The 14,928-nt window shown below is 49.4% G+C and overlaps 1 protein-coding gene across 2 annotated transcripts in view; it reads left to right on the top strand.

Moving 5' to 3' along the window:
- LOC147693550 (sodium-dependent proline transporter-like) overlaps positions 1-14,928 on the top strand; it is a 323,414-nt gene that overhangs the window by 274,334 nt on the left and 34,152 nt on the right. For both annotated transcript variants that reach the window (XM_086933770.1, XM_086933771.1), the window contains exon 9: positions 2,594-2,718. In XM_086933770.1, coding sequence (XP_086789896.1) covers positions 2,594-2,718 — 125 coding nt within the window. The remainder of the gene's footprint in view (positions 1-2,593; positions 2,719-14,928) is intronic.

Raw genomic sequence — 14,928 nt, 5'->3', positions numbered from 1 at the left:
CATCCACATGTTTCCACCTGTTCCCTTCATGATGCCTCAGTGGGACATGAACCTGGTTCTTACTTATCTGATGTGCGCTCCCTTTGAGCCACTTCACAACTGTCCTCTCCGCCTTCTTACTTTGAAGACTGCTTTCCTGGTTGCATCACCTCTGCCAGGAGAGTGAGTGAGCTCCAGGCTCTTTCCTCTAAACCTCCTTTCCTTTCTGTCCATCCGGACAAGGTTGTGTTGCGGACAAGACCCTCTTTTCTGCCCAAGGTTGTCACGGCCTTCCACATCGGGCAGTCTATCACCCTGCCCACCTTCTTCCCGCCTCTGCATCCCTCAAAGGAGGAAGAGCGGCTCCACCGTCTGGACCCAAAACGTGCGCTCTCATTCTATTTGGACCGCACACGCCAGTTCCAGGTGGATGACCAACTCGTTGTTGGTTACGTGGGCGCTAAGAAGGGACGGGCGGTACACAAGCAGACCATCTCTCGGTGGGTCGTCTTGTGTATCAAGGGTTGTTACTCCTTGGCAAGGAAGGAGCCTCCTGTTGGGCTGAGGGCCCATTCCACTCGGGCCACGGCGGCTACCACTGCCATGGGTCCGGGGAATCCCCTTGCAGGACATTTGTCAGGCAGCTACGTGGGCCTCGCTGCACACGTTCGCAAGACACTACTGCCTGGACAGCCAAGTCCGGAGGGATGGCTTCTTTGGCCGTTCCATCCTCCAGGACTTTCTGGGTTCGCAGACCCACCACTGGAGTTGGTATTGCTGGGGTATCTATACTAAGGTAAGGAATCTAATACTAACCTGTTTCTTTCAGATGAACAAGTTACTTACCTTGGTTAACGATATATCTGTAAGAAACAGTAGTTAGTATTAGATTCCTTACCGCCCCACCCATCCTCCCCGTTCTGCGAACCGATATCTAGGGTTAAGGCCATCCCCTTTCAGGGCCCTAGTTTCAATGGCACCAGTGTTGGTTTTTGACATAGCTCTGCGTTTTTGGTGCGGAAAAGCTGTGTCTAAGAACTGACGTCAGCACGCGGAGGCGGCGTCTAAGTACTCTGACGACGTCATCACGGCGCCCACGACGGACACGGAGCCGCAGACGACGCCTACCGACGCGCAAGGATACTGCTACTCAAAAATTTCCGGATCCAGTCTAACGCCTGGGGATATTCTAAGGTAAGGAATCTAATGCTAACTACTGTTTCTTGCAGATATATTGTTACCGTAGGTAAGTAACTTGTTCATATTGCTGAAACCAAGAGACTATACCGATACAGATAAGCTTGAAATCAATGTTAGCAAAACTAAAGCGCTTGTGTTCAGCAAAAGTCTAGAGAGATCAGAGATCTGGTATGTGAATAACCCTAAAATAATTCCGGAACAAATTGATAAATATTTAGGAATCCTTATTGACATAAAATACCTAGTCACAAGGCCCACATACAATCTAAAGTGGGTCCTTAATAGCAGCCTTTGTACCACTTGAAAAGAGGCTTGGAGGTTAAGCCCTCTATCCATTATTGATAGTCATCAGCACAAAGCTTCTCCCCACAATCACACATGGTTGTGAAGCTCTCTGTGGTCGCCAATCAGAGTGGTTAGAAGCCCTCAACAGATACAGGCAGCTCTTCTGCCTTCCATGGAGTGCATTTCGAGCCCACATCCGGCTGGAACGTGGGCTTGAGAAGCAAACGTATGCAAGGCAAAAGCCAAGAGCTCCCCAGGAGAGCTCGCTGGACCACAGGGTCTGGCTAGAACCGCCGACCGATACATGGAAGTGCATCTTCAGAGAGCATCTGCAGAACAGTATAAGACCTGCACATAACCGGTGTGTGGGAGCAGCCAATCTCAAGAGACTTCAAGAAGTTTGTTAATAGCAACATGTGGACGCTGTTGCTTCTAGGTGAAAAGACCGCCTTTGCAAAGCCTCTCATGCTTGGCTCAATCATTCGGACAAAGCTCTGCTGCAACAGACGCACGTGGGCACTTGTTACTCCAACCACAAGAAAAGGACATTTATGTCCCAACATCTCAGAGGAGTTTTGACTCTGGACCTCTGTCTGAAATGGTTGGCTAAGGGAAATGACAACGTTTACAGATGGTGCAGGCAAGCCCACGAAGCCATCGTGCACAGCATTTGGCTATGCCCATCTCTCCTGAATGAGTGATGACACTTTTTGTGACAACCGTTTAACAACCAGGGTGTGCATACATGCTGGCAAGCTGTTGTCACATGCTGTGATGGGGAAATACAAGTCTCAACATACCAGCACCATGAAACCTCTGGGTGTACGTGCGCTCTATAAGATTTTAATAACATAACATAACACATCATAAGATTTTTCTACGGGCAGAGAACATTTTTTGAAAAAATATTAAAAATGAATGCAATATCTTAATACGCGTTTCTTGAAGATGTTTAAGAAGGGCATAACATTTAACTAGGCCATTAGCTTTTACTGATTTTGTACTTTTTTAAGATCAATTTCAAAACAACACTTATGTACTGATTTTTTTTAATAATGCATTAGGCTTTGGATGTGAATGCATGTGAGCGCCGGACAACGGTGATTTACACTTTTTGGTGTCCCTGCAGAGACACCCTGGTTATTGCCATTGGCAACTGCTGTACGAGCTTCTTTGCCGGCTTCGCCATATTCTCTGTGCTGGGACACATGGCCTGGAAGAAGAAAGTGCCGGTGGGAGAAGTGGCCGACTCAGGTAAGTGGAAGAGTAGCTCTAGGGGAGAGCGGGGTCAGTTGGTTCTGGGAATACATCACCCTATTGATTTTATCTGCCATTGTTATTGGGACATGAACTGGGAAGGATGCCGCCCACCATCCCACCCAGATATTTGAATCTTCGCGATCCCACCCGCCCATCTTTCCCTTTCCCTGAAATGCACCAGAGGAGCCATGAAATGACTCCATTGCCATCCTGTCTCGTGACTGAATGCTTCTCTGGCCAGTTCATATATGACCCAACATATCCCTTCCTAAGATGGGTGAGAAACCCCATGTTAATTTGGAAGCAGAAACTAAGGTAACATTCCAAAGAGCTTGGGTGTTTAAGTTGAATTTAATTGTAAGTGTAAAGTAGGTCCCACAATGTTCTCCATCTGTGGGTGTGTGGGAGTGAGGGGGTTAAAACAAATATGGAGAAGTATTTTAGGTACGGCAGAAAAAGAGAGTCGCAAACTTAACAGAAGGGCAACCACTAACAAATCCTGCATCTCTAAAGTCGGTATATCCTTGCCCACAGGATAGAAACAGACAAACATTTAGGTCAAGCACTTAGTTACCAACAAAAATAGGTATAGTGTGTATCTTCTATTGGTATGTATTTAAATTTAAAGAGGAGTATTTTTTGTTCTGCATAACTCCACATACTTGTGTGAGCGAAGTATTTTAATATATAATTGTGAACAACAAATGAAAGTGAGGCTTAGAATGTTTTCTTAATACCAAATGTCCAATTCAATGGAGAATTAAAAGTACAACTCTACTGCCTTCAGTCTTTTACTCCCTCCCCCTCACGGCCAATTTTAAAAGTCCGAAAAGAAAAAGAACGGCACAGGCGGGGGTGGGAGGGGGGTTAGCCACAGGGTCTCTGTCACTTTAAGACATGGGTGCTGCCTTGCAGTCCCACAATGCATTGGAAAACTAGACTCCATTCTTAGACTCCATTATTTTCTCCACACTGTGAAGCAGGAATCTATAAAAATGCTACTTTCTCTTTCCAGTTTTAGCAACTTAAAATTCATTTTGATATGCTTTTTGTATCTTTTTCACGCTTTTTTCTTTGAAATAATGTTTTGTGCAGGTACATGTGCATCTTCTATAGTGAGAAAATGTTCAGAAAATATAGCCACTCAAGGAAAGAATCCAGAAATACCACCAGGATATCTGCTTTGCCTGTCTCCTGAGTAGTTCACTGGTGGACAGTGCCCCATTTATAAAGCAGGAGCGGGTTTAGACAGTAAGGGTGGTTGGCTACAGCCTACCTTCAAGTTTGTCTATGATGCTTCAGGTCACTTTTTTTTTTTTAAAGTCCTGGGGCTACACATTGCCCAGGAGTAAGATTTGTCCTTTCAATGTAGTTGAGGCCTTTATTGATAGCAAACTAGTCCATATTTTTATTTCACACCCATAATGTCATAGTTATCGAGACTTACAACAAAATGGAGGAGGGCCCCCAAGTGGTTGACTAATACCTCTTTTCGAATGGATATCGAGGTGCGTCTATTGCAACCCAAAGTGGGACAACCTTTGCCCTTAGAAGACCCCTCACTCACCAACCTAGTTGGTGACATGCTTCATCATCGGGGTCCCACCTGGACAGCCGAGTGCCATCCAGGTGTGCTTCAACACCTGACTACAGTGGAGCTTGTTTTTTGTTTTTTATATGTGCAGAAGAAGTGATATAAAAGTGTATATTAAAATTGTCCAACACTACCCACTCGTAGAATTTATTCTGGAGCTGTTGGACTTAGATTACCCAAGCCTACATATGGTAGCTTGGCACAGTAGTGGTCTACAGCTAACTCAAGGCGTTGGCTAAGTACTTACAAGTCTCACCCACAGTAACACAGTGATGAACCACTAAAATAAAGACACAACACCTCTGTTTGGAAAAATACCGTTACCTTTTATAAAAATAATATGTCTCTTTGGATTTAAGTTATACAAGATGCAATATTAGTTTCTTTCAGGAGTCAACATTACACTTTTACTTTAAGAAATTACTTTTCACTCCTCCTGCTGTGGAAAAAGGGCAATAAATCACATTCTTTTGTCAATGGTACAGTAAAGCATAAGGGTAACTCTTTGGTTGATTAAGAGAATCTCATTAGCTTCACACTCTGTAAGGTTACTTCACATTAACATACAATGACACATTACTCCACCAATAAATCTACTGAAAAGAAGATGCAGACTGATAGTGCAATACGTTTTTACAGGTTCATTAATAGGTACTTTACCCCACAGCTCTTAAGCACTGCTCAACTCAACAGCAAGACCTGAATGTAGATGTTCACTGTATAACCCACCAGTTATGTGCTAAAAGGGAAGACACAATAATATTAGTAAGGTTCCTCTCCCTCTGATTGACAGGCACACCTAGCTGGTAGAGAATCTACTTCTTCACTTATCACTACTCTGTAGGGGATTTTACCCAGGAACCCTGTGGTTCCCTGCACCACTTCCACCTTTCTTCTCTGAGTCAGATATTGGATCAGTTTTATTCTATGATGTTCCGTTCGCTAACTCGCTTTCCTTGAGTCAGGTTCCCCTGGACAAGTCAGTCACTCGCGTGGGTCGTAGCCCCACTGTCCTGCTTCATTCACCTGGCTCTGCCGCCTCCCGTTCCCACACTACCCGGCTTACTTGTGAGGTTGGGGGCGTGTCGCGGGTGTTTCCTCCACACGCGCTGGAGCCCGGTAACAGACGGGCTGAAGGGGGAAGGCAGGGAAGGCTTTCCCCGGCCCAGGGCTCCCTACCGCGTCGTCCGCTGTGGCGCTTCTGCCTCCTCTGAGGGGATCGTCCTCCTGGCGCTCCGGCGCGGCGCTCCTCAGCTGGCGCGATGACTTTCCTTCCGCTGGCACTACTCGGCGGAGCATGCGCGGAAGCGCTCGTTCCTCTTCCGTCTCGGCGCACCTGCTCCCAGGAAGGACGCTAATCTCCACAGGGACGCTGCTCGGTCTCTTCTGGGCCTGCTCGATCCTAGGCCCCTCCTGCCTCGCAAAAGCGTTCACTCGCCGGTCATGCGCGGAAGCGCCTACCTCTTCGTGTGACGCAGCCGGTGCCCCCGGGGTCCCGACGCCGATCGGAGCAGCGCCACTGCTTCTCCTCAGGCACTTCTCACTCCGGCTCCACAGGAAGGATGTGCACACACGGCGTCCTCGCCCTTCAGGGCGCTAAGGTGCCACAGACGCCCACCTTCACCACAGCTACTCCACAACACCGGTGAGCACAGCGCTGGGTATTGACAGGCAGGAATACCCCCAATTAAGGGTGCTCTGAGTGGTTTTACTGGGGCGCTGTGATAAAAGGTTCTTCTTCCTCCAGTAACTCGATTTCCTTGACAGTAGTTGTTGTCTTGAGAGAGGGATCGGTCAAAGGTTGAAGGGGGAACAATCCTCTGAAGTAACTGTCAGCCTCAGTGACAAACTAGCTGCTCTCAGTGTGTCCACCTCCTCTCACCACTGCCTCACTCCTCTACTCTGGGGTCAGCATAAAATGGCTGCTGGTCACTGGCCTTATATAGGGTGGCCTGAGTCCTGCAGAAGTCTCTAGTTGATTCCAGAAAGTTCCCTAATGTTACCCTATGGTCCTGTCCTCCAGGAGTGTCCGTTATGGCAGTTGGTGGACACCATTTTAGGTCTCTGGAGATCCCTAAGGTTTCAAGGGGGTGACTAGGCCTCACAAGTGATGAGGGAAAAATGGCGTCATCGCCAAGGAACACCTAGCCCCCTGACAGCATTAAAAACTCCTGATGGACACATGTAAAAATAAAAAAATAGAAACTCTGGGAGGCTAAGGGGGACAAAAATAAATCATGGTGGTTAGAGTCTTCCCAGAAGCAGACAGGTCTAACACGCGTCCCCCCCAGCTGAAAGTGGGGAGAACTACCCAACCCCTTGGGAGTCCTCATCACTAAGGCGGAAATACCTGGATAGACCGTCTGCGTTGGCATGGTCTGCCCCAGGTCGGTGTTCCACCCTAAAGTCCATTCCCTGTAGGGAGATGGACCACCTTAGCAACTTGGGATTCTCCCCCTTCATTTGCATCAGCCAACGAAGGGGGCGATGGTCAGTCTGAACTAGGAAGTGCGAACCAAACAGGTATGGTCGCAGCTTCTTCAGAGCCCAGACCACCGCAAAGGCTTCTCTCTCAATTGTACTCCACCTCCTTTCCCTGGGGAGTAGTCTCCTGGACAGGAAGACCACGGGTTGATCCAAGCCCTCATCATTTAGCTGCGATAACACTGCCCCAATGCCATGTTCTGACGCATCTGTTTGGACAATGAATTCTCTAGCAAAATCAGGGGCCTTGAGAATGGGAGCGGAACACAATGCTTGTTTCAAGGTCATGAAGGCTCGCTGGCAAGCCTCCGTCCAGACTACCCGTCGGGGTTGCTTCTTGGAAGTAAGCTCAGTGAGGGGGGCCACGATAGTGCCATACCCCTTCACGAAGCGACGGTAGTATCCAGTGAGGCCCAGGAAGGCTCGGACCTCTGTTTGAGTCTTGGGGGGCTCCCAGGCGATGATAGCCTCAATCTTTGCCTGGAGGGGCTGCACCGTCCCTCTGCCTACCAAGTGACCTAGGTACACCACCGACCCCTGTCCGATCTGACACTTGCTGGCCTTGATTGTCAATCCAGCCTGTTGCAGGGCATGAAGAACAGCTTGCAGATGCTGCAAATGGTCCTCCCAGCTGCTACTGAAGACAGCAATGTCGTCCAGGTATGCAGCCGAAAAAGCTTCCATTCCAGAAAGGACCCTGTTCACCAGCCGCTGAAAAGTGGCAGGGGCATTCTTGAGCCCAAAGGGCATCACACGAAATTGGTAGTGTCCCTCAGGTGTAGAGAAGGCTGACCTTTCCTTCGCCTCCTCGGTAAGGGAAATCTGCCAGTACCCTGAAGTTAGGTCAAGGGTACTCAAGTATTGAGCAGCTCCCAGCCGGTCAATCAGCTCATCCGCCCGTGGGATAGGATGGGCATCAGTTTTGGTCACTGAGTTCAAGCCTCGGTAGTCCACACAGAATCTCAATTCAGGTGTGGTGCCTGGTGGGGCAGCCTTTGGTACCAAAACCACCGGGCTAGACCAAGGGCTTCCAGAAGGTTCAATCACTCCCAGCTCCAGCATCTTGGCGACTTCACTCTTGATGCTAGCCTTCACCTTGTCCGACAGCCGGTAGATTTTAGACTTCACAGGTGGGCTGTCTCCTGTGTCCACGTCATGGGTACACAAGTGGGTCCTACCCTGGACAAGGGAGAACAGAGAAGAGAATTGCTCCAGTATCTGGCGGCAATCACTCTGCTGTTCAGGAGTTAGGGATGGCGAGAGAATTACTCCCTCCACCGACCCATCCTTTTCTTGGGACGAGAGAAGATCAGGGAGAGGTTCGCTTTCTTCTTCCTCTGCTCCATCGGTTACCATCATCAAGACAACCGCGGGCCTCTCATGATGTGGCTTGAGGCGATTGGCATGCAGCACCCTGTGGGGCTGCCTCGGGGCCTTAAGATCCACCAAGTAGGTGGACTTCCCCTTCTTCTCCAACACCTCAAAGGGGCCTGTCCAACGGTCCTGGAGGGCATTTAGCTCTCCAGGTTCCATCACCCAAACCTTCTGTCCAGGCTCCAGTTCCACTGGGTGAGCGTTGTGGTCATACCACTCCTTCATTACTGCTTGGCTGGCCTCCAAGTTGTCTGAAGCCTGCTTCCACAACTTAGCCATTTGGCTCCGGAAGGCCAGCATGTAGCTCACCACGTCCTGGGGAAGCTTTCTGGGAGTCCGTTCCCATCCGTCTTTCACCAGGCTGAGAGGTCCCCGTACAGGGTGCCCGTACAAAAGTTCAAAGGGGCTGAAGCCCACTCCCTTTTGTGGCACTTCCCTGTAAGAAAACAAGAGACAGGGTAGGAGGATGTCCCATTTCCTCCGCAGGCTCTCAGGTAGACTCCGTATCATACCTTTCAAGGTTTTGTTAAACCTTTCCACAAGACCATTGGTTTGTGGGTGATAAGGAGTGGTAAACCGATAGGTAACTCCGCACTCCTTCCACATAGCCCGCATGTATGCTGAAAGGAAGTTAGTCCCCCTGTCGGACACAACCTCCTTGGGGAAACCCACTCGGGTAAAGATCCCCATCAGGGCCCTTGCCACCACAGGTGCAGTGATGGTCCTCAGAGGTATTGCCTCTGGGTACCGTGTGGCATGATCCACCAAAACCAGTATGAACCGGTGACCAGCTGAAGTTGGTGGATCCAATGGCCCCACAATGTCGATGCCCACCCTCTCAAAGGGGGTGCTAACGACAGGTAGTGGTTCCAGGGGAGCTTTAAGCTTCACTCCTGTTTTCCCACTAGCTTGGCAGGACACACACGTCCGACAATATGTATCAGACGCCACTTTCATTCGAGGCCAGTAGAAGTGGGGGACAAGCCGGGCAAAGGTCTTGTCCTGTCCTAGATGTCCTGCCAATGGTATCTCATGAGCCAGTTCCAGTAGAAAGGCTCTAAAGCATTGAGGGACCACCAAGGCTCTGGCTGAACCGTGGCCAGGTGCCTTGGGCTCACTGTAGAGGAGTCCATCCTCCCAGTAAATCCGGTAGCTCCCTTCAATGTTTCCCGCTGCCTGGGCGTTGGCCTGTTGCCGCAGCCCCTCGAGAGTAGGACACTCTTTCTGAGCTTTGCAGAACTCTTCCCGGGAAGGACCTCCCTCCACATGCCATTCAGTAGGGATGGGTAGGTTCTCCAGGGAAGCAACACTCTCCCCTGTGGACTCCAGATCCACCTCCGCAGGTGGTCCAGCTGTCTCACGAGGGGGAGATGTCGAGGCAGGGTCCTCCGGCCTCTTGTCCTTCTCCTCTCTGGCAGCCGGCTGGGCCATTGTTCCAGGCTCCAGCGTAAGCAAACTTCCCCTTCGGGCAGTCGCTGACCTTGTGCTGACACAAGTCCAGTCAGGGGGTCCCAGCATCGCAGAGTGAGTCTGGTACTCCACCCTCCTCCAAGCATTGTGCTCCATATCATTCCCTAACAGGCAGTCAACAGGCACGGCAGGGCTTACGGCAACTCGAAGTGGACCTGCAACCCCTCCCCACTCAAAGGGAACCTCAGCCACAGGGTAGTGGCCCAATCTGCCGTCAGCCATTACGGCGGGATGGAGTACATCTGGGATGACCTGCTCTGGAGACACCAGCTGACTCCTTACCATAGTCATGCTGGCTCCTGTGTCTCTCAGAGCCTCCCCTCTACGGCCATTGATGGTGACCCACTGCTCATACTTAGTAGTATTAGAGGGCAGCTGGGTCTTGGGAACCATCTCCTTATCTCCCAGGGACACTAGGGTGACACCCGCCCGCTCCCCTCCATTACCCAAAGGCATCTCCTCCCCGAGCACTACACTAGTGATTCCCGGGGCTCTTCCTCCAGTGGGAGGGGGTGGTCTTTTTGGGCATCTCACATCTCCTTTATAGTGTCCCACACCACCACACTCAAAACAATGAACAACCCTTGGCTGCTGGCTTTGGCCAGGGGTAGGGTTGCGAGGGGGGTTACTCTTGGGGATGAATCCTCTGCCCCTTCCTTGCGAAGTATTTTGTGGCCCTTTTGAGAACTCCCTCTTAGTTTCCCCTCCCTCTTTCTTCTGGGGGGCTCCCTGTCCTTGCTTCTGGGAATTCCCTCCAGTCCCCTTAGTCGACACCCGGGTACTAACCCAGATGTCCGCCTCCTCAGCAAGCTTCCTGGGGCTGGTCAGCTTGCTGTCCACCAGATGCTGTCTTAGTTCGGGAAGACACTTCTCGAGTAGGTGTTCCTTGAGTATGAGGTCATATAGTCCCTCATAGTCTCCTACTTCGCTGCCTCTTACCCAACCCTCCAGGGCCTTCCTGGAGTAGTCCAAGAAATCTACCCAGTTTTGTGTGCCCAGCTTGTAGCTGCCCCGGAACTTTTGCCTATATTTCTCAGGGGTCAACCCAAACTTCTTGAGCAGCGCTGATTTCATAGCCGGATAGTAGGTCTGTTCACTCTGGTCAAGGGCCAACAAAGTATCCCTGCCAGTGGGGGGCATGTATTTGTATAACCCACCTCCCCAGTGGACTTCCAGAATTCCATGGGCCCTCAGCGAGACCTCGTAGGCGGCTAGCCATTTAGCAATGTCGTCACTGGGTACATAACAAGCCATAATGTCTTTTGGTAGGTACGGTCTAGGTTCTCTGGTGTTGGTTTGGTTATCGCTGCCACCATTCTCTGGTTTGGGGGTACGTAAATTCAGGGCTTGCAAATCCATCTCTTTGATGGTCCGCTCATGTTCCAACCTCTTTTCCTCCCTCACCATGTCCATCCTGGCTAGTTCTATTCTCATCCTCCTCTCCTCCCTCCTGTCTTCTAACTCGGCGTCGGTCAGGCCCCTCTCTGACACACTACTGCCCACTCTAGAAGGTGTTCTAGGACCTGTTACAAGGTTCTCCCCTCCCGCCTGGTACAGTGTTGCGGTCTCCAGGACAGTGTCCTTGTCACTCTCCTCAGGATCTACCTCCTCCCCGGAATGAGCCTCTACCCATGCCCGGATACTGGTCAGCAGCTCTACTTTTCTGGCGCCTTTCTTGAAAAACACCCCCTGCTGCTGACACCATTCCTTCAATTGGGGCACAGTATAATTGTCTAGCTCTTCCACATTTATCTCCATTTCTATTTGAAGTATAAAATGCTACCCAGGAGAAATCCACAGAGTGACCTGAGGTCAACCTCCACCCACCGCCAGAAGTAAATTTAGAAAAATCAAAAATGTAAATTAGGAGGGCCGCAGGGAGAAAACTCCAGGTGAGGTCTCGTGGTTGGCACTGCATTACTAATAAGTGAGTGTAAGCACAAATCCGCTATCCCACCGCTGAAACACCAATTATGTTGGACTTAGATTACCCAAGCCTACATATGGTAGCTTGGCACAGTAGTGGTCTACAGCTAACTCAAGGCGTTGGCTAAGTACTTACAAGTCTCACCCACAGTAACACAGTGATGAACCACTAAAATAAAGACACAACACCTCTGTTTGGAAAAATACCGTTACCTTTTATAAAAATAATATGTCTCTTTGGATTTAAGTTATACAAGATGCAATATTAGTTTCTTTCAGGAGTCAACATTACACTTTTACTTTAAGAAATTACTTTTCACTCCTCCTGCTGTGGAAAAAGGGCAATAAATCACATTCTTTTGTCAATGGTACAGTAAAGCATAAGGGTAACTCTTTGGTTGATTAAGAGAATCTCATTAGCTTCACACTCTGTAAGGTTACTTCACATTAACATACAATGACACATTACTCCACCAATAAATCTACTGAAAAGAAGATGCAGACTGATAGTGCAATACGTTTTTACAGGTTCATTAATAGGTACTTTACACCACAGCTCTTAAGCACTGCTCAACTCAACAGCAAGACCTGAATGTAGATGTTCACTGTATAACCCACCAGTTATGTGCTAAAAGGGAAAACACAATAATATTAGTAAGGTTCCTCTCCCTCTGATTGACAGGCACACCTAGCTGGTAGAGAATCTACTTCTTCACTTATCACTACTCTGTAGGGGATTTTACCCAGGAACCCTGTGGTTCCCTGCACCACTTCCACCTTTCTTCTCTGAGTCAGATATTGGATCAGTTTTATTCTATGATGTTCCGTTCGCTAACTCGCTTTCCTTGAGTCAGGTTCCCCTGGACAAGTCAGTCACTCGCGTGGGTCGTAGCCCCACTGTCCTGCTTCATTCACCTGGCTCTGCCGCCTCCCTTTCCCACACTACCCGGCTTACTTGTGAGGTTGGGGGCGTGTCGCGGGTGTTTCCTCCACACGCGCTGGAGCCCGGTAACAGACGGGCTGAAGGGGGAAGGCAGGGAAGGCTTTCCCCGGCCCAGGGCTCCCTACCGCGTCGTCCGCTGTGGCGCTTCTGCCTCCTCTGAGGGGATCGTCCTCCTGGCGCTCCGGCGCGGCGCTCCTCAGCTGGCGCGATGACTTTCCTTCCGCTGGCACTACTCGGCGGAGCATGCGCGGAAGCGCTCGTTCCTCTTCCGTCTCGGCGCACCTGCTCCCAGGAAGGACGCTAATCTCCACAGGGACGCTGCTCGGTCTCTTCTGGGCCTGCTCGATCCTAGGCCCCTCCTGCCTCGCAAAAGCGTTCACTCGCCGGTCATGCGCGGAAGCGCCTACCTCTTCGTGTGACGCGGCCGGTGCCCCCGGGGTCCCGACGCCGATCGGAGCAGCGCCACTGCTTCTCCTCAGGCACTTCTCACTCCGGGTCCACAGGAAGGATGTGCACACACGGCGTCCTCGCCCTTCAGGGCGCTAAGGTGCCACAGACGCCCACCTTCACCACAGCTACTCCACAACACCGGTGAGCACAGCGCTGGGTATTGACAGGCAGGAATACCCCCAATTAAGGGTGCTCTGAGTGGTTTTACTGGGGCGCTGTGATAAAAGGTTCTTCTTCCTCCAGTAACTCGATTTCCTTGACAGTAGTTGTTGTCTTGAGAGAGGGATCGGTCAAAGGTTGAAGGGGGAACAATCCTCTGAAGTAACTGTCAGCCTCAGTGACAAACTAGCTGCTCTCAGTGTGTCCACCTCCTCTCACCACTGCCTCACTCCTCTACTCTGGGGTCAGCATAAAATGGCTGCTGGTCACTGGCCTTATATAGGGTGGCCTGAGTCCTGCAGAAGTCTCTAGTTGATTCCAGAAAGTTCCCTAATGTTACCCTATGGTCCTGTCCTCCAGGAGTGTCCGTTATGGCAGTTGGTGGACACCATTTTAGGTCTCTGGAGATCCCTAAGGTTTCAAGGGGGTGACTAGGCCTCACAAGTGATGAGGGAAAAATGGCGTCATCGCCAAGGAACACCTAGCCCCCTGACAGCATTAAAAACTCCTGATGGACACATGTAAAAATAAAAAAATAGAAACTCTGGGAGGCTAAGGGGGACAAAAATAAATCATGGTGGTTAGAGTCTTCCCAGAAGCAGACAGGTCTAACAGGAGCGTTTTGGACAATGATTAAAATAATATGGGACACCTTTGCCCGGTTAGGTGGGCTATTGATGTCAAAACAAGTTGTGTCGTGTTTCTAAAAAGAGGTCTACATGTTTCACCAACGGGGCTCCCGCACGGCTACCTGCATAGGCGAATCTGCCCGCAGAATCCCTCCACTAATTGTGGCAGCGATCTCAAATGCAGGACCGGGGACTCCTATGAAGCCCGCAATCAGAGCGCTTCGAGTTTTTGCAGCAATCATGGAGAAGAACAGTATTTTGTAACTAATCACGATTTTTGTGATTTTGAGATTTACGCAGGCGAGGGCAGGGTAAGCCTTAGCGTGCGTATACCACCTAGTCTGCATCACATTGGTCCTGACAAAAACCTCATATTTGCACGTAGGTTGAAACATGTAGACCTCTTTTTAGAAAAACGACACAACTTGTTTTGACATCAATAGCCCACCTAACCGGGCAAAGGTGTCCCATATTATTTTAATCATTGTCTAAAACGCTCCAGAATAAATTCTACGAGTGGGTAGTATTGGACAATTTTAATATGCACTTTTATATTACTTCTTCTGCACATATGAAAAACAAAAAAACAGCTCCACTGTAGTCAGGTGTCGAAGTACACTTGGATGGCACTTGGCTGTCCAGGTGGGACCCCGATGATGAAGCATATCACCAACTAGGTTGGTGAGTGAGGGGTCTTCTAAGGACAAAGGTTGTCCCACTTTGGGTTGCAATAGACTCACCTCGATATCCATTTGAAAAGAGGTATTAGTCAACCTCTTGGGGGCCCTCCTCCATTTTGTTGTAAATCATTGATAAAAGGGGATCAGGATTTCCTTCCCCACCTTTATGGTGAAATACCCTTTCTCTCGCATTTGTTTATTAATAGTTATCGAGACTTCATTATCCCTGGATGTGATCAAATGGTCAAATAGTTTTCTATATGCTTTTCCATACATTCCACTTGTGCCAAAGTTCCCCTAAATTTAAATTTTAAAAATGAAGTTACTTACTAATCTGCCTAAAGTTATAAGCATTCTTGTTACATTTTTCACAATTTCTCAAAAATTTCTTTATTTTTGGTAAAGTCTGGTCTGCTTTTAAGTGTTTCGACGTATTTGTATATTCAAGTTTTCAAAAGTTAATTATGCTTTTACAGTTTTAATTATTTTAGTTGT

The sequence above is a fragment of the Lissotriton vulgaris genome, chromosome 8 (assembly GCF_964263255.1).
Source record: "Lissotriton vulgaris chromosome 8, aLisVul1.2, whole genome shotgun sequence".
In the NCBI taxonomy this organism is placed as follows: domain Eukaryota; kingdom Metazoa; phylum Chordata; class Amphibia; order Caudata; family Salamandridae; genus Lissotriton; species Lissotriton vulgaris.
Note: the sequence above shows the minus strand (reverse complement) of the source record. Positions and strands in the feature narration are given on the sequence as shown.